The 18,407-nt window shown below is 39.2% G+C and overlaps 1 protein-coding gene across 3 annotated transcripts in view; it reads left to right on the forward strand.

Moving 5' to 3' along the window:
• The window catches only part of CDK5RAP2 (CDK5 regulatory subunit associated protein 2), a 72,844-nt gene that overhangs the window by 22,993 nt on the left and 31,444 nt on the right, over positions 1-18,407 (forward strand). For all 3 annotated transcript variants that reach the window (XM_039561676.1, XM_039561675.1, XM_039561677.1), the window contains exons 15-22: positions 1,782-1,879; positions 4,710-4,840; positions 6,398-6,513; positions 7,979-8,107; positions 12,869-12,964; positions 13,566-13,613; positions 14,219-14,406; positions 16,565-17,027. In XM_039561676.1, the coding sequence (XP_039417610.1) occupies positions 1,782-1,879; positions 4,710-4,840; positions 6,398-6,513; positions 7,979-8,107; positions 12,869-12,964; positions 13,566-13,613; positions 14,219-14,406; positions 16,565-17,027 (1,269 nt within the window). The remainder of the gene's footprint in view (positions 1-1,781; positions 1,880-4,709; positions 4,841-6,397; positions 6,514-7,978; positions 8,108-12,868; positions 12,965-13,565; positions 13,614-14,218; positions 14,407-16,564; positions 17,028-18,407) is intronic.

The raw sequence follows: 18,407 nt of genomic DNA on the forward strand, positions 1-18,407 counted from the left end.
ACCCATGTATTTTATGTTTAGTGACTGTTCTTGAAAGGCTGAGCTTCTAGCACATTGATAAGACTCCTTAATTCAGGCTGCAAGATGTACTTTTTAACATTTCTTTTCATGAGATTATTTTATGACTGGCCTCTGGATCACCCATCTCCATCTGTTTGTGTTTCTCTGTGCTCAGTCAGCAACTTTGCTGGGAGCTCCTCCACTGCTCATCTAGATAATAAATTTGATGTGAAGCTCAGGATTTTGCACTTTGATACAGAATAGTATAGTATAGAATAGTATAAATTGCACTAGAGCCTGGAAATGTCTCTTAGAACACAGCAGCCTTTAGATGGCAGCTGAACATGGGGCACATGTCCAAAGGCAAGGTCGCTTCTTCCAAGAGTCTGGAGCATCAGTGGTAGAAGCTGCAGCAGGACCTGCCAGGCAGGTTACCTTAACTACAGTCATTTGATCACAGCTTGATTACACTTGCAAAATATTATTTAACATATTTACTGGCATATTGTGAAGTAAGAGTGTAAATAATTAAAAGTAAACACCGGTTGTCCTTGCTTTTGTGCTGTTTGCTTTGCAGAACACTGAGTTGTTCAAATTAATAGTCTTGGCATCTTTAGTGTGAATTAACGAGATTCTTTGTAGCTGAATTTTTTTTTGTTGCAATTTCCTCCTTAGGAATTGCAGTTGGAACAATAACAGCTGCTTAAAACTCCTGGGTGTAGGTTTCTTCCTTGTTAATGATCTGTTCACTAATGATTTAGTATCTCTTAAGAGTTCCCTTAGCTGAAATTCCCCCTTAGCTGTGACACCTTTTTTGTTCCTCCTTTCAGTTTTCAGTCAAAAAAGCAAACTGAGAGAACCAAAAATTCTTTAACAGAGGCAGAATTTGTGCCTGATATTAATGTATCTAAATTTGCTATAATATTCCAGTTATTTCTCTTTGGAGATGACTGATACTCTTATATAGTACGTGCAAGAAAACACTCCTTTAAATAGCTGCATTTTTTGCTTCCTGCTGAAAAAGTGACTCTCTGGTTGTTTTGGAGTGAAAAAGTCAGGAGAATTTAATGGATCCTTTACTGAGAATGTACCTTAAGAGTTTGTGTTTATTCTTATAGTAATAATATCATCCTTTCTGTGAGCAAGACTGCAGATAAACCCATTTTCTTTTCTTCGCACAAGTGAAGCAGCAGCTTGTAGTGACCCAGATGAGTGTGCAGAAAACTGACTTATGGAGTGTCTGATCTGATTGTCCTTTATTTGGGGCTCAATATAATCCTTCTTGTGATTCTTGTGAGATGGAACAGAATTTGCTGTTCTCCTCACCTCAAAAAAGCCAGTTTTATCCAGAACACAGAGAGGACTTGTTCTAAAATGTGTACTTGGAACTTTGGCTCGTCTGCTCTCCCTTCCCTCCCTTCCCCTTCTCTGGAATAGCTGCCTGCCGGGTTGTTCCTGGTTGTTGGAACTTTTGGAGTGAGGATGCTTGAGGTGGGGCTGGGGGAAGCTTCTGAGGCTGTGAGAAAGATGTTGAAGCACTGTTCAGATGTGTGACTCACTCATGATAGGTACATAGTGAAACAGTCTTTGCCTCCTTCAATACCAGCTGGATTTAAGGACAGTGAATGGTTCTCAGATCTATGTTGGGCATTGGTGGTCCTGTTCAGAAAACTGGGTTTTCAGCTTCTTCCACAAATACTTCAGGACACAAAGTACACACATGGTCATAGACATGGAACATAAAAATTATGTTGTAAGCGCAGTATGTTCTTTTAATTCAGGAAAATAAAGAAGCTGAGTATGAGAAGCTGATCCTTGCTTTAAGGAAAGAACAGAACGTTTATTCTACGCTGGTGAAGACCTTCAGGGAGTCAGATAGGTAAGTGCTTCTGTTTTGGGGGGTAATCTGAACTCAAAGGGTGAAAGTCAAGAATTTGTGAAAAAAATGTGGAGATTAGTTTGTTCTGGCCAGTTGTTTATAAACTCTCTGTAGTAGTCGCTAAATAGAAATGTTTATGTAAGTGAGTTGCTATTATCTAAATTACTTAAATGTTTCTGAAGATATTTCTTTTTAGATTGAAATCTCAAATGGGCCCTGTTTCCATGTAGGTACCAAAGTAAGCAGCAGGATTTTCCATACTTAGGTCTTGTGTTTTGGCATCTAGGACTAAAATCAAATTGCAGCGAACTTTTGGGCACTGGACAATTTGCCATGGTTTACTCCTAAAATATAGATAATACTTATCTTAAAAGTGACACTGTGAGAATTTTGATGAGAATATAAATATGCAAGATTTGGGAGAAGGTTAAACAAAACAGAATAATTGAAGTTTGCACAGTATACTTTCAGTGTAAAGCATTGAAAAGGGTGGCAGGAGCAAGTGGTTTTTAACCTTTTAAAATCAAAGAACACAACAATTTAGAAAGAAATCTGCAGCCTACTCTGTATCCTGTTATTGCCTGGCAGTTGAGGAGATGTTATGATAAAGAAAATACTTAATCTGTAGGCGAATGAAATTTAAATATTTTATAAAAAATTTACTGTTGTAATTGCAAATCTCTTAATGAAGTATTTAACATTTGAGAGCCAGCTCCTGAAAGCAATGGCTTATACCTGCCAGCTTTGGGGAATGTTTATTTATATTTTGCAATTGGTTTACAGACCATTATAGTTTGGAAACCATAAAGAGAAGTAGCACTAGAGTAGATGAGATCTGTGTGTGAGTTAAGCACTTAGCAGCAATGCCAGCTTGTGCTTGGCCACAGCTCAGAACCTGCTTTAGATACTAGAAAAAATACTGATTAAAAATAATGATAGCAGTCAGATGATGGAGATTATTTCTGATTTCTTATGAAGAGTGTGACCTGACACCAACTCCTGCTCTGTGGGCAAGGAGAGGGTCCACATACTGTACAGCAATGGCAGCAAAGCTGTGTGGCTCTGAAACTGGTTTTTCTTAGAATGGCTTTCAAATAAGGAAACTTAGAACTGTGGGTATAATCACTGGGGTTTTTCAATGAACTTCTGTAGGATCAGGATCATTAGCCCTGCTTCCCTGGTGTAGAATTGTGGAATGCATGGAGCAGTCAGTGCCTGTTGTGCCACAATAGCAGAGGATGCACCATGAGCTAGGGCTTGGAACTGCTCTTATTCCTCCATCTCAACAGTTTTGGGGGCTGAAACGTGCTGTAAACTTCATCAAGACTTGAATCCCAAACTTCTGGGGAATGGATAAACAAACAAGCCCTACAGATACACAGATGAGGAAGCTGGATTTAATTGCCATCAGCAGTGACACGGATTTTGGGCAAACATCTGTTTTCTTGCTGACATCTTCTTTTAGGCATTATTTATTTTAAGCAACCTGGGTGGTTATTTTTCAAAATGAGCTACTGGATGTCAGGACCAAGACATTCCTTCTCTCTCCAAGAGGGGAATCAGTGCTTGTTCTTATAAAACCTTTAATTCATGAAAAGGAGAAAATGTGCTTACCTGGCTTCTAGTCATGTGTTGGTTTGGTTTTATTCTTAATTATTTTGCTGAGCCTTTAAGAGCACTCTCTCTTCAAAGAAGCTCTTGTATGAGGAAGAATTGGTTAAAGCAGTAGTTTCTTGTGCAGGAACCCCTGACAACAGCACACTTGTCAGGAGACAGACTGAGAAGCTTTTCATACGTGCAGCCTTTTAATTAATGTGCATCTGCAGTACTCTGTTATTCTCATGCAAGTATGATGTGCTCTGTGTTCCTGTACAGTCTCCCATCAGATTGATTGAATTTTTTTTAAAGATTCCTGAATTCTCTGGCATTTAGTGCAGTGGCTTGGAAATTCTGCAGCAGCTTAATTTATCTTAAAACACTGAATGAAGTAAATGTGAAAATAAGTAATACAAAGAGTTCAGTAACACCCTGTTATTTATTTTTTATTAAATCGAATTCATTTCATTTTATTACAATTTCAGGTTGATTTATTTTCAGCACTTAAATCTTTTTACAGATTGATCAGAACTGACTTGTTGATGCAGTTGAAGGGTGTGGGGAAAATGTAGCAAGGGGCAGCTGACGCTGAAGAGCTTCAGTAGCAAAGTTGCTTAAAAAATTAAATCACCTTGACAAATTATAAATTTTAAGTTTGGACATTTATGCCCCATTGCAGTAATTGAGACAATTTAGAATGCAAGAGATCTTTTTACAGACTGTGGATAAATGAAGAAATAAAACAGTTGTGTCTGGGTTCTATTTTCAATGAAACAGGATTTTTTGATGTTTTTCTGAAGTGCAGCATTAGATTATCTAGTGTAGCTCTGTGGCAAGGGAACAAAGTTTCCATGGTCACCACATAATTGAGTACACAAAGCCATCAGCATTATGTGATAATGATATTTTTCTGTCATACTTTTTAGAATTTAGTAATTTCAATTTTCCTTTTAAAAAACTGCCCAGAAAGAGGCTGGTAGAAGAGCTCTGTCATGGGGAAACTGACTTAGGCAGCACAGCCCAAAAGAGTAGGAAAAGGCTGTGTTTGTAAACATTTAATCTCTTTCTATGTGAGGATTTATTTGTGCTTATGCATCAAAATGATGGAAGTGTGGGCTGAAATCCAGCCATGGGAAATGGGCTCTTGGTGCAAGCCTGGATGGAGAAACACCAGTGCACACCAAAATGTTTTGAATTGAATCTCAAATATTTATTTTTCCCCTTTTTATTCCAGTATAAATAGCTTGCAAGTAGAACTGAACAACATTTTCATGTTGAGAAAACAACTGGAAGAAGATGTTTTAGGTAACAGGAATCTCCAGAAAATCTTACAAGATCAGATTAAGGACATGAAAAACCACCAAGGTTTGTATCCATGCCCAGTCCAACCCTCCTCATGCACAAAGGAAGAAAAGTGGTTTTATTACAGTCAGTTTGCTGGCATGGAGAAAAAATATTTGAGAGTAAAAAAAAGGTGTGAAAAGATTTCTTTTTGACTTTTTATACTGAAGATGATTTGGGGGATTTGTAACAGAATGTCTTGGAGCAATCAGAGGGACAGCTTCTCTTTCCATGCAGCAAATGTTAGAAATTCTGTGGCAATTCTACTGCAGGGATCATTTTATGCTGCCTGCAGCTTTGTACTCACAGAATTTACTGTTTTCCACAAAAGTCAGAGATTCCTGACTTGGAATCGGTCGGTGGCCATGGGATTATTTTCTGACCATGGGATGTAATTACTTCCCAAAGAGCTTGTGGCTCAGGCACTGGTAACCTCCTCCTGACAGAAGTATTTCCAGAGAAAGAAAAAATACCCAGAAGTTTTGTTACTTAGTAATTCAGAAAAAGTAGAGCTTTTAAATATAGCTTAGCTTCTGGCTTTCTTGCTGTATGTCTTGGGAGGTGTTTTTAGTATATTCTTAGATATAGAAAAGAATAATGTAAGTGGGTATCATTAAATAGTTTACTGCATATGTACAAGATGTTTCTGTTTTATTCCATAGGGGATATATAAATAACAGTAAAGCCTGTTCACTTCCCCTTTCAACTTAGATTTTCAATTTTAGCATCACTTGACAGCTCTGATAAGTAAACTTCAGCTGTTTCAGAGTTTCCAACCTCAAAAGCCCAGAGATAATCAACAACCAGGGTGGGCCAAAGGGTCTTGTGGATACTCCAGGGTTCTCAGGAGCTGTTGTGTTGAGGGTGAGGCTGGTAGGAATAAAGACTGAAAAATTAGTAATGATTTGTGACTTTTGGGTCCTTGCAGCAGCCACAGGATCAGTGTCAGAACTGGGAGTAGGATTGGGATGTCTCTTATTTGTCCTAATTTAGTTATGCTTTCTCCCTATCTTATTAGATTTATTAATAGAATTGACTGTCATTTATATTGTAAATAAACAAGTGTTTATTAAAACATAAACAATTCCTGCAGTTATAGAGGCAGTGAATAAGTAACTATTTTCAATCCAATTACTGCATTCTTTTGACCCCAAAGCAAAATAAATTAATTAACTTTGTCTAACCTGGCTTTTAGCCTTGAGACCTTGAGTTCATGTTCATAAAACTATAGTTAAAATAGAATAACTATTCATGCCTAACTTATCCTTCCTAAAAATTATTTCTAATTGTCATGCTAAATATGCAAATTATAATTCAGAATTACATTCACAGCTCGTGCTGATAACCACAGAAAATACAGCCACAGAAAATGCAGCATGTCTGTGTGTCAGAAGCACAAAGACATATGAGGACAAAATTTTTTCAATTAAACAGGAAGCTTGTTTTGGGAATTAAACATTCTAACTGGCCTCCCACAGACTTACTGGAAGGTTCTTATTCAAAAAGTCCTGTGCATTTTGTGCTGTGTTTTCCTGCAAATGGAGTTTCTGAAATAATGTCTGTCCTTGGCTGTTTTGGCAGATGAAACACTATCTTTCTGTGGAGATCAAACATCTTATATGAGTATCTGTTTAGGAGAACAAGACCATTTAAACCTTCAGATAGACCATCTGTCTCTGGAAGAACTTAAAGGAAAGGTATTGATCTCTTTTATTATTTACTGTTTCTAATGGCTTAATTCTGCTTTGTTTATAGTTTCTGTATCTCTCACAGAAACATTTATTTACGTACAGTTGGGTAGTTCTGAAAGGATTTGAAGCTCCCATCTCTGTGATTTGTAACCCACCTTTTATGAACTATTTAACTTTGTCACACCACATGGGCTTCAGAATCAGCTGAAAGCTGAGTGATTTGCAGCCAAGGTTTTGTGGTATTGGACACCTGGACTCAAGATTTTGACTCAGTACCGTGTTTCAGATATCATCTACATCAACTCTGAAGAAAGGTTTTGCATTGAGCATCCCACAGTGTGTATTTCATGCAGCTTTATTAATCATGGAAGTGGTGGTGTCTATAGCCTATATTCTGTTTAGCACACTCCATCCCAGGATTTGCAAATCTTTTGGTAAGTAGGGCATGTTACAAAATAACCCTGAGGTGAGTTCTCTATTCTGCATGAGGAGAACTGAAATTCACAGAGATGAAATGTGCAGACCAAACAATAAATCAGTATTGGGGTTCAGAAACTTGTTCTCTTTCTTCTGATCCTGTGCAGTGACTTCCAATCCAGGCACCAGTTTATGACAAGGAATAATTTTGAATATGGTTGGTTGGGAGTGAGCATAAGTGAAGTTTTTCTATTTCTCAGGGACAGCTGAATTGTAGGCAGGTGCTCACACTCTGGAGGTGGGTAATCTGAAGGAAGGAAGTTTGTCTTTCTCTGAACAGGTGTCCCTAAAAAAAAACCCAGATTGTGTCCCAGTGCCATTCTGGGGTTTCACCACTTTTATCTCTGAGCGTGTTCCCTTCAGAAGGCTCAGGGATACTCATTAGCAAAAGATATTTATAAATAATTTCTTACTGGAAAAAAGGGGTTTGTGTGACTGAAAGCTGACCTGGTTTTCCAAGTATATTAATTGGTCTGATAAAAAGATTTAACTTTTTTCTCCAAACGTTGCCTTCTTGATACAGTTCATGGCTTTGTGGCTGTGAGAGTTTTGAACCCGACTGTCCAGTCAGATTCTATGTCTGTGAAATTGCTCAGAATGAGAGTGGCTTTTAAAGGGGGTTGGTGACACAAGAACAGCTTGTTCCTGAATGTTTCCAGTAATGCTGTTTTTTTCTTGCATTAAATGTTTCTTCTCGAATCAGCTGTTCGTATGAGGTGCCCTCAGGTTTGTTCTTGCTACTGAGTTGTGAAACTTGTTACCTAAACTTAGTAACAGACCATGAACTACAGTGTTACAAATTAAGGTACCTTGACCACTAATTCACAAACACAGAAGCATGTTTCCATACCTAGGGAGATTAACTCAGGAGCAGAGACACAAACCCAAGCTTCTAACTGCAGTTTGCGTTTAGCTGGAGATTTATCTGTCATCATTTGTTTTCCTACTAGTTTGGATGTTACCAGTTCTGCTTGTTCTTCCTTTGGTTATTTAGGTTACTGACCTGCTCCTGATGGTCAAAGAGCTGCAGTCAATTAATCAAGAACTTAAGGCCAGACAGTCTGGATGTTGTCCAAAGGATTCTCAAGGGAAGGAAGCACTGAAAATATTAAGCCACAGAGAGGTAGGTTTTCTGTTTTAAAGTAGTGAGTCTGACTCTCACATCTAATCTGCCTTGTGGAGTCGTTTCCATCAGTGCAGAAGGAGTGTAAAGCCCTTGGGGCTGAGGTTGCTAATTCCTTATAGTAACTTTTAAAATTAATGATGTAAACAACTTTAAGATGTTACCATGATGGAGAAGCAGCTCAATGCAAGTGTTCAGTGATGTGTCAAGTTGATTTTAAGGAAGCAACATACTCATTTAAATATTAATTGGGTCTGTGATCTATTTTTTTTGTCAATTGAAAGGGAAGGAAGTAGTTAATTTTACAAAGAAAGCAATATCTTAGAAAACATTTTAGTTATTCCTGAAAGTCTGTTTGCTATTGCATAGTCATTGTCAGGCTGTGTCTTAATTTTCTAAGAGTTTTGTTCAGATCTCTGATGCATCTTCAAAATAGGAGGGTTCAGTGTAGCCAACAAACAAGGAATAGAACTTCAGGTCACCTAAACACGTGGCTATTTCTTCACATAGAATAGAGAAGTACATGAAGAAGGGGCCAGCACTGTGGTGGTTTGCTGAGAGGTTGTCTTGGTTTGAAAGACAGGTGTCTGCTAAGGAAGGCAGGAGCCTCCCTCCCTTGGAATGGCAGATGCAAACCCCCTTCCCTCCGAATTATTATGATTTTAAAATCAAGGGGCTTTCAGGCAAAGCTTTGGGAAATAGGAATAACAGTGCTTTACTTATAATATATATATATATAAAAAAACAAGGTAGGGAAAAAAAGGAACAAAACTGATTTAAACTGACAGAGTAAGATACGACCTGACCCTGTTAGTCAGGGTAGCAGCAGCAGTCTGATAAGGTGGTGGCTGCAGTCCTCCTGAAGTGAACAGATATGGTTCTGTTGAAGTGGTGATCCTGTGTAGAAAGATCTGGTCTTCCTCAGAAGGTCCAAGGGTAGGTATGTAGCTCTTGTCCTCTGGAAAATCCAGTGGGAAAAGGCTGCCTGTGGTCTTCAAAAATCGCAGTTTATATCCAGGATGGGATGCTTGGTTTCTCCCTCTGGGTGGAGCATCTCACAGTGCAGTGATGAGTCGTGAGATAAGGCACTGATGGGCCATTAACAGGACATGGTCTTGAGGGAGGAGGCAGGGAGCACTGCCCCACCTGGTTCTAACAGCTCATGAGCATGGTGATAGAACACATGCTTGTGGGCACATCTTACATTGTAACCTAGGACAGAGGTGCAAGGAAGTAATCCTTGCTGGGTGTTTTATTCATTTCCCCAAAGCTGGGACTGTTTTCAGCTGTGGGGAAGGAGAGGCCTTGGCAAAATACTTGCATGGAGCAGCATTTTGGGTGCTGGGTCCCCACGTGTGTGTGTGAGTGGTGAAGGTTGTTCAGGAGGTTCTGGGTGACCCTTACAGCTTGGAAAGTATTGCTTGAATGTGGCTGGTAGTGCTTTTCTTTATGTTCCTTTGTGGCTTTTGCTTGTTCTGTTGTTGTTGTGCAGCATGTATTGAATAGGAAGGAAAAAATATAAAAGGAATGATGATGGTGGTGGTATTCTGTGTCTTGAATTTCTGAATTAAACTCAAAAGAACAAGATCAGAAATAGTTTGAATCAGTTATGTGCAGGACTGGCTGATTCAAGAACTGGGACTGTGGAATTAATAATTTTTCTGCAGGACTCAGGAGAAAAGCTGTCTTTTCCTGGATGTGCTGTGGGTGTACTGGGACAGTCACAAAGTATTCTTGCTTCTTCAGTTTTAAGACATAGTCATACTGTCTTTAATTGAAGTATGTTGGGGTCCCTTCTGTAACAGAAGTATATTTTAAGTTAGAAACAGATCTTTAGGTGTGCCATGGTTTTATTGAAATGGTGAATTAATGTGTCACTGAGAGTTTTGGGAGAAGAACAAGTGGGCAATCCCCATCCAGGTGTTTGCATTCTCCATAGTTAACATTTTTAGCAATTTGTCTTGTCATCCTGCAGAGGGCTCTGCATCCCCGTGGATGCTACAGTGAATTCCAAAGGAATTCCTGTCCTGTGCTATGGTTATCATGGCAGGATGCTGTATGCTCCTGCTTGTCTCGACATGACAAGTACATACAGGGCTGCTCATTGAAGAAGCTACAAAATTAGATGTAAAATGACAAAGAGTGAAACTTGTAAAATATAAATAAACCTCAGTGTTCTGGGAAAGGACATAGGAAAGTTAAATATGGAGTTTATCCAGTGCCAGAATGTCTGTAGTACTATGGAGCTCAAAAATGAAAGGATCTTTAGTTAAAAGTTTTTAGTTCATAAAGGTATCTTTTTATCAGTCTTGGCAATAAATGACAACCTGGATATTGGGTTATGGGTGTGACAACAGTGTGTTTGGCATATTAACAACCACTGTCAAAAACCCCCTACATTCTGTTTTTCATGGTTTTTGAGCTAGAATTTGTTAGCAGGTAGTGCAGGGATGACACTGACATGTGTTATAAAAGGAATTTGGATAGACATGGGAATAAGGATCTTCCTTAGGTTCTTAAAATGCTCCCATCCTGCTTTTCCTTCCCAAAGCCAGAGCACAAACCAGATGAATGTGCTCCTTGGTGCCTCTGCAGGGTCTGACAGCCCTTCCTTCCTCTGCTCCTTGACTTCCTGTTCATGCTGCGAGGGAGGAGGAGGAAAGGAAAAGGTTATTCTTGTGCTGTCCTCTGAACATCTGCCTTCTCAGAGAGGAGCAGCCTCAGTGCTTTCAGCCTTCAAGGCTCTGGAGATCTTTGCAAACCAAGCACATCAGTGCTTCATTTAGGAAAAACATTCTCCTGGTTTTCAGTTTCCAAGGAAATACTTTAAAACAGGCAGCTTATTCTTATCTTTCTGGCCTTAAGACACTTATTTTCTTTTAACATTTTGTTGCACATTAGGTTGTATTCCTTGGAGTACAGGACATTTTGGCCTCTCAGACACAGGACCATAGGATCAGGCTCAGCCTGCAGTGATTTATTGTCACAGTGTATGTTGGTCTTATGTAGTAATTTCATTAATGAATCCTCACTTATTAAACCAAATACTGGCCTGGGAAAAGCAGATATTAAAAAATGTTGACCCATAAAAGGTAGTTGCATTGGATGGATAAGTTACATGTGCAAATAAGTTTATTTTTGATACACAAATGCAGGGTTTATCCTGAACCTCCACATGCAAGATTCAATCTAAATAGGATTTTTTAAATAATAGTTAACATTATTGGACTTTTGGCATCCCATGATTACAACAAAAAGACTTTTTTGTTATGCATGCTCTTGTTATATACCACAATCCCCTCTGTGTCTTTCTCCAGTTTTCAAATTGTCTTTACTCTGTGTTGTCCTAGAAAACCAAGTCTGAGTGAAAATACCAACATAACCCAAACATGACTTGGAAGTCAGTTTTCCTTATAGAATTCTAATTATAAAACACAAATGTATTAATACTCTGCACCACCCAGTGTCTGCCTTTTAAAATTCTTACCTAAAACCATTAGAGTTGCTTATACTGCAAGGGATTGGGAGATAAAAGGGTTTTTCTCATTAATTTCATATATATATATATATATATATATATATATATATATATGCATACATTCAATGCATACTCAATTAAAAAATAAACCCCCACACATACATTCAATTCCCAGTGTTCTGAGGAAGTAAAAGTAACTCTGTCCCGTGCAGGTTGGAATCCTCTGTGTCAGGGTATCCTACCTATGGATTAGGCATATTTAGGCTTTCCAGAGGAGGCCGCAGAGATGCTCTGAGGGCTGGAGCCCCTCTGCTCTGGAGCCAGGCTGGGAGAGCTGGGGGTGCTCCCCTGGAGAAGAGAACACTCCAGGGAGTCCTCAGAGCCCCTTCAATGCCTAAAGGGGCTCCAGGAGAGCTGGAGGAAGACTTTGGACAAGGGCCTGGAATAACAGGACAAGGGGGAACGGCCTTAAGATGAAGGAGTGCAGGTTTAGATGGGATATTAGGAAGAAATCCTTCCCTGTGAGGGTGGTGAGGCCCTGGCACAGGTTGCTCAGAGAAGCTGTGGCTGCTCCATCCCTGGAAATGCTCAATAGCATCCAGAGGGATTCTGCTCCTGCTCTCAGTGATGCTGATGTCAGCAACTTGGGTGCTGCTCCTAAAAAAGCTGAGTCTTCCTCCTCCTTTTTGCTCAGGCAATATCAGTGATGAGAGATGGGTTGGGATCTGTGGAAAACAGGGAGTAAAAGATGATTTGGCACTGTTTGCTACAAATGGGCAAATTCAGGCATAGACACAGCAGATTGTAACCTTCAGTGGCACAGTAAATCTTTCTAGTGTACAGCAAGCCACAAGTGCTTAGTTTTAAAAGCATCTATTTCTTGAATGCTGGAGAAGAGCCTAAACTGTGTAGCAAATGAAAATAAATTCTGGAAATTGGAAAATAAAATAGGCAGAATGGGAACACGACTGAGGATACAGAGCTCCTTTGCCACAAGAGGTTAAATGGTTTTTATATGTTCTATAAATTCTGAGGCGAAAGGGTTAAATAAAAATTAAAGAATGTATAAGATAAAGTTTCACTTTATTTGAGATGAGTCATTCCTGGGGTTTATATTAATTTTCTTTGATCTTGTTGAAGGAATCTAATTCAGTGTTTGTTACTTTGTATTACAGGCTTTTTTTGTTTTTCTTTTAAGACATATCACTGACTTACTTATGCATGTTTCATATCACAGTATTTTTTTTGTGATACATTTTCACATCATTCCATACTTTATGTAGTGTCTTGAAACAACAGAGGAGCCTGTGATGCAGCCTGAAGATGGTGACAGTGACAGGAAGATGCAGAACAGTCAGTTTTGTGAGAGGGTCAATCAGGTACGATCTGCTCGGAGTACATTATGTTACAGTGCTCCCCTCTCTGCATGCCTTTAAAATGTCTTTATTTTCTTAAAGTCTTTTCCAAACAAAATACACCTTTCTTGGTATCTGATTTTGCTTTCAACTAATTGTTATCCTAAAGAGCTTCTGAAATCTTTTTCCTGTATTTTTCTGTTGGTTTTGCATTCAAGATTGCTTCCATTGTGGACCTTGTTTCCTGTTGTTTGAGTACTCAGTCACCCTGGATGGGGATGATAGAGAGTCCCTTGAAATTGTGTTTCTTTACATCCACACAGTTTGATTTCCTGCCTCCATTGCAGTCAGGCCTGGAGTACAAATTGTATGAGATTCACTTGCTGTGATTGAGGAAAAAAATCCTGCAGATCCTTCTTTAGGGTTGAAATGCTTGATATGCGGGTAAATTGTAAACTGCATTTTCATACAAACATGAATCTGCTGTCCTCTCAATCTAATCGATGTAAGATAAAACATCATGGAATCATAAAATAATTCAGGTTCCAAATTGGTTTGTAATGTTGCAGAATGATGTTATTCTGCTCTATGAAATCTGTCGTTTCTGTGTTTCTCTGTTTACCAGGTGTGCCTTCAAGTCTCTTTGGACTTTCCCTGTGAGGTGGATAAACAGGTAAATGATGTATTGTAAAGATTCTTTTGGCTCTTGTTGCTGATGGGAACTGTACACAAATGGGCCCAGACTGAATTCTCATGTGATTGATACAGATTTTGATTGTTTTATTGGGGTTTGAATGACTGTAGAGATCCCAGGTAGAAATTCCCTAGGACACATCCATGATGTTTTATACAGAAAGTTGCAGGTTGTAAATGCTTCCAAGTTTGTCCTGTCCCAGCCATCAGGGCTTGAATCTGAAGATCCCAGGACAGAATCTGTACTGTAAATACAGATGATTCAAAGCTGAGCTAACAAAATTGTTAGCTGCAGTCTGCAGGCAACATTCCAGAAGTTTCATACATCTTGTTAGCTAAGGACCTTCAGGGATATCTTCTCGCTCCTTACTAAACAACTGATCACTATGAATTAATCATATGAAATAGATGTTAATTAGTTTTTCTATTAATAAATAGTCAGCAAAATGTCTGTGGATGCTTCTTAATGCAGATAAAGAGCATCAGGAATTACAGAACCTGATTACAGAAAGATTACAGCCCTGCTGAATTCAACAGAACATTACATACCTGTGTAATAAGACAGTGTTTGCAATTTTTTAACAGATAACTCCATCAGGCTATTCAGAGAGTTTCTGCAAAGACAGACATTATAGGAGTCCAATTAAGCCTCAGTTTGAGCATGATACAACTGGCAAACACTTGGGCAGAACAGGAATGAGTGAACATGAAACAGAAGAGAACTTGCTCACATCTCTTCTAAGAGAAAATAGAACATCTGTGCTGGAATCTACGTAAGTATGAGGGATATGCACTGCTTTTGACAGTATTTCTATTTGAGAAGAGAATAAAGTAATTTTGCTAAAGTGAATTTAGATAATGGCACTGTCTAATTTACCTGAGAGATTGGCAAGGCACCTTCAGAGCCATTTTAGTCTATCATGCAATTAAGTAATTAGGAAACATACTATCAGTAGAAACTCTTAAGAAAAACCCATTGCAAGAAAGAAACTCTCCAAAGTTACTGATCCATGGAGCTTTACTGCAGGGACTGATTGTTTCCAGGATGGGGTCTAACAGAGTTAAAGGGCTTAGTTGATAGTAGCTGGTATTTTTCTTTAAAAAACCAGAATATCTGAGAGTACAGGCCAGTGAAAGATGGTGTGGTGGAAGGGACAACATTTTACTGCTGTAAAAACAGTATGTAAAAGGATCTAAGGATGGAGGAATTGGAGTTACAGTGACTTTTTAGAGGGATCATTTTGAATGGATGGTGCTGTACACTGAATGCCCTTCGCTATTCCACCTGGACTGCCTGGGCAGGGGTTTGCTGCCTCTCAGTTTAGGGAGTTGGGGCCAATGTCCTGCACTTGACTAATGGGTTCATGCAGTGCAACCGCATGTAGGACTGCCTGAACTATGTTCTAAGTTCTTGGGTCACTTTTCATGCAGGAGAAAACTCTTGGGGACCTAAATCTGTACAAGCCCTACTGGCACCAGTGGATTCAAGTGTGGGTGGTGGGTGGGTGGATTGGGGTGTGTGTGTTACACTGTGATTTGATCAATTCCCAGCTGAAATGCTCATTTCCTTAGGAACTGGACAATGCCAGGCAAGAAAAACCTGTATGGGAAAACCACACACCCTGACTGATTTCCCCCAGTTTCATGCTTACACGACTTAATCTCCTGGTTGAGAACTGAGTTAGAGCTTTGGTGTAGATAATTCTCATGTTCCTTTCCTTATTCTATAGTTTCTTTTCCTTCTCTAGTTCCTTTTGTGGTCACTGTACTGATTATGTACAGAATTATGTGACTTTTCCAGTGCCTGTCAGCACTGGGAGCAGAATATCCCGTGGAGTTACACAAGTCAAACCCTGGTTTCTGTGTTCACCATGCTGCACTTGGCTTCATTCAGGCAATTCTGTGTTTTCACATTACTATTTAAAACTCTCCCAACAGGCATAAATGGTCTGAGTTGTCAGAGGAGTAGTTAGTGGTGAATGAGGAGATACAACTCCCTTAGAAATAAAGAGAGAGCATTGTTTATTTGTTATCTTTACTTAAAAGTTGGCTAATGAGTAATTCTAGCACCATCATCTTTACCACTCTAGTGTGTGATTTTTCCTGTGTTCAAGTATAAATGACCAGGCTGATGGGTGATGAGCTTGTGCTTTGCATAACTGAATTCTCACTAATATCATTAGATGCCAGAGGAAGCTATAAAAAGCCTAGTTAGCTTCTACCATTTCAAATGCTAAACTATACAAATGCAGTTGTTTAAAACTCTGGTTTATATGTTTAATGGCACAAACAGCTCTCTATTAGATACATGAAATTGTCTGTAGAATTTCAGAGCTTGCTTGTGCTTTAAATGCCTCTTATTTGGCTTCAGTTTCTCTTAAAGCATTGCTTTCCAAACTGCTGTCCACGAGCTGCTAGTTATCCACAGGGCAGTTTGTGGTCTCTAACGAGCTGGTTTTGCAGGCTTTTTGGCTGTTTTCTCATTTTTCATCTTCCCTGTTCCATTAGAAATACATGGGGTGATAGATGTTCACAAGAACTCAACATCAGGGCCAGGAGTGGCACTTAGATGGTCCTTGTGGCTCCCTTCCAACTTGGGATAATCTATGATAATATGGTCTAGTCTGGTGTGGTTTTGGTATAAATTAACTTTTAAGATAGAGAGTAAACTTTTTTGAGAATCCATTCATATTTCTTATATTTCTGTGTTAAATAGGAGAAAAGCCATGATGAGGCAATTTATGGTATCGTTCATGTTGAAAAAAGGTTCCAAAAACTCAGTTAGTGAATAATTCATTAGTGAGTAAAATGGAACCTTCTGGGAATTTCAGATATGTCACAACACAGCAGAAGGGTTTATTGGAAGGTATTTTTGTTTGCTTAAATAAAAATCTAAATTCATGCCTTTTCTCTCCTCTTTCCTGAGTGCAGCAGACAAGAACAAATGAAAATTGTAAATGAACTGTTAGATCATCTGAACACGACAGAGGAAGAATGTTCAAGCGAAGATATAGAGAAAAAGGATGAAAAAGATCTTAGGCAAATGATTATTCAACTAAGAACTGAACTCAAACATTTCAAGCAGGTCACTAAATTCTTAAAGCATCGAGTAGAATTGAAATCAACTTTTGATGGGGAAGAGAAGCTTTATCCAGATGCAGTGCCACAGATTAAAAAGGAGATTCAGCTGTTGAAAGTGGAATTGAAAGATGCAGCTACACAAACAATGACTTTAGAGAGTAATGTCATGAGAGTTAAACATGAAGGCAAAAAAGGAGCCTCAGAAGAAAAGCCAAAATATTCAAAATTAAATGCAGAAGCAGAACATCAGCAAGAAAATGTGTATAAGAAGAGTGAAGAGCATGAAAGACTTTCTTTTACTAGAACAAATGAAGTAAGTTTACTCTCTTTTTTGAACTTAGGGAATAGATGTATAAAAGGGAAAAATATGTTTAATTTCTAATACTATATCTTGCTTTTGTATGATTTTTCATATTAGGAAAAGAGATGTAAGCCAAATGTATTTTAGATAATTGTTCTTAATGTTCAGAGTGCTTCATCTCCAACGTGATTTAGAACGTTAATTTATTGAATTTCAATCCTCCCTGGGACCATGTACTCGTAAATATTACAGCTTTTGGAAAGAAGGAGAGTCTGTGTTTCTTGTTCATAATGTACAGAACCAGAGCATTCGGAACTGATGAAGTCTAAATGGCAAAAGCGTTCTAGAAAATTCCAGATTTGCATCGTGTCTGGGAGCAGGCTGTGGAGGGGTCGGTGGGAAACTTCCACGAACTCAAATCTTAATTTTAGGCTTTTATTAACATCCTGTCATTGTGTCTTGCTTTCTGAGAAGTGTGGCCAGGAGTGCCCTGTGAAAAGGGGGCAGTTTGTTGTGTTTGTTTGGGACCTGAGTGCACAGAGTCTGTTCTGGGAGTGCAGACAGGGTGTGCTTGTGCCAGATGAGTTTTGAAGCCTTCTGTCTGCAGGCAGTCTGTGATCCCAAACAAAGAGGTGGGAAACCAGTGTCTGCTAAAGAGTTCCTGCGTATTGTTTCAGCAACAGTGACAGAAGTGAAGTTGAAAACTCTTTGAAGATCTTGGCTCCTGTGGAGGGGACAAAGGGGGGAGTATTGCTTTTGATTTTGTGCGCTGCTAATAGGGAGTGTTGTAGCACCTTCTGCAAAGAGTGGTTTCCATAACTTTAGTGATCAGGAGATTTCTGAGATTAGGAGCAGTTCATTTTTATTCTGGCTTGTTCCTCTTGGATTCGTTTTTCTGAAGAAAGTGGCTTGTAAATGAAGGGATGTTGATAAAGTTTAGTTCTGGGCACGAAGTGACAGGACAAGGGGGAATGGCCTTAAGATGAAGGAGGGCAAGGTACTGGGATATTAAGAAAGATGGAATATTAAGAAAAAATTCTTCCCTGTGAGGGCAGTGAGGCCTTGGCACAGGGTGCCCAGAGAAGCTGTGGCTGCCCCTGGATCCCTGCAGGTGTCCAAGGCCAGGTTGGACGGGGCTTGGAGCAGCCTGGGATAGTGGAAAGTGTCCCTGCCCATGGCAGAGGGTGGAACGAGGTGAGCTTGAAGGTCCCTTCCAACCCAAACCACTCTGTGATTTTCTGATTCTTTGTGCAATTTTCTTTTTATTTCTCAAGTTCCTGTTTTCCCTGAGTTTCAGTTTACTGTTCTGAGTCACGATTTTCCAGATTCCTCTCTGGTTTAATCAGTGGCAACCTCAATGCAGCCCTTGAATCAGTTGCTTTAAAAGCTTTC

Source organism: Corvus cornix, chromosome 17 (assembly GCF_000738735.6).
Source record: "Corvus cornix cornix isolate S_Up_H32 chromosome 17, ASM73873v5, whole genome shotgun sequence".
NCBI lineage: Eukaryota > Metazoa > Chordata > Aves > Passeriformes > Corvidae > Corvus > Corvus cornix.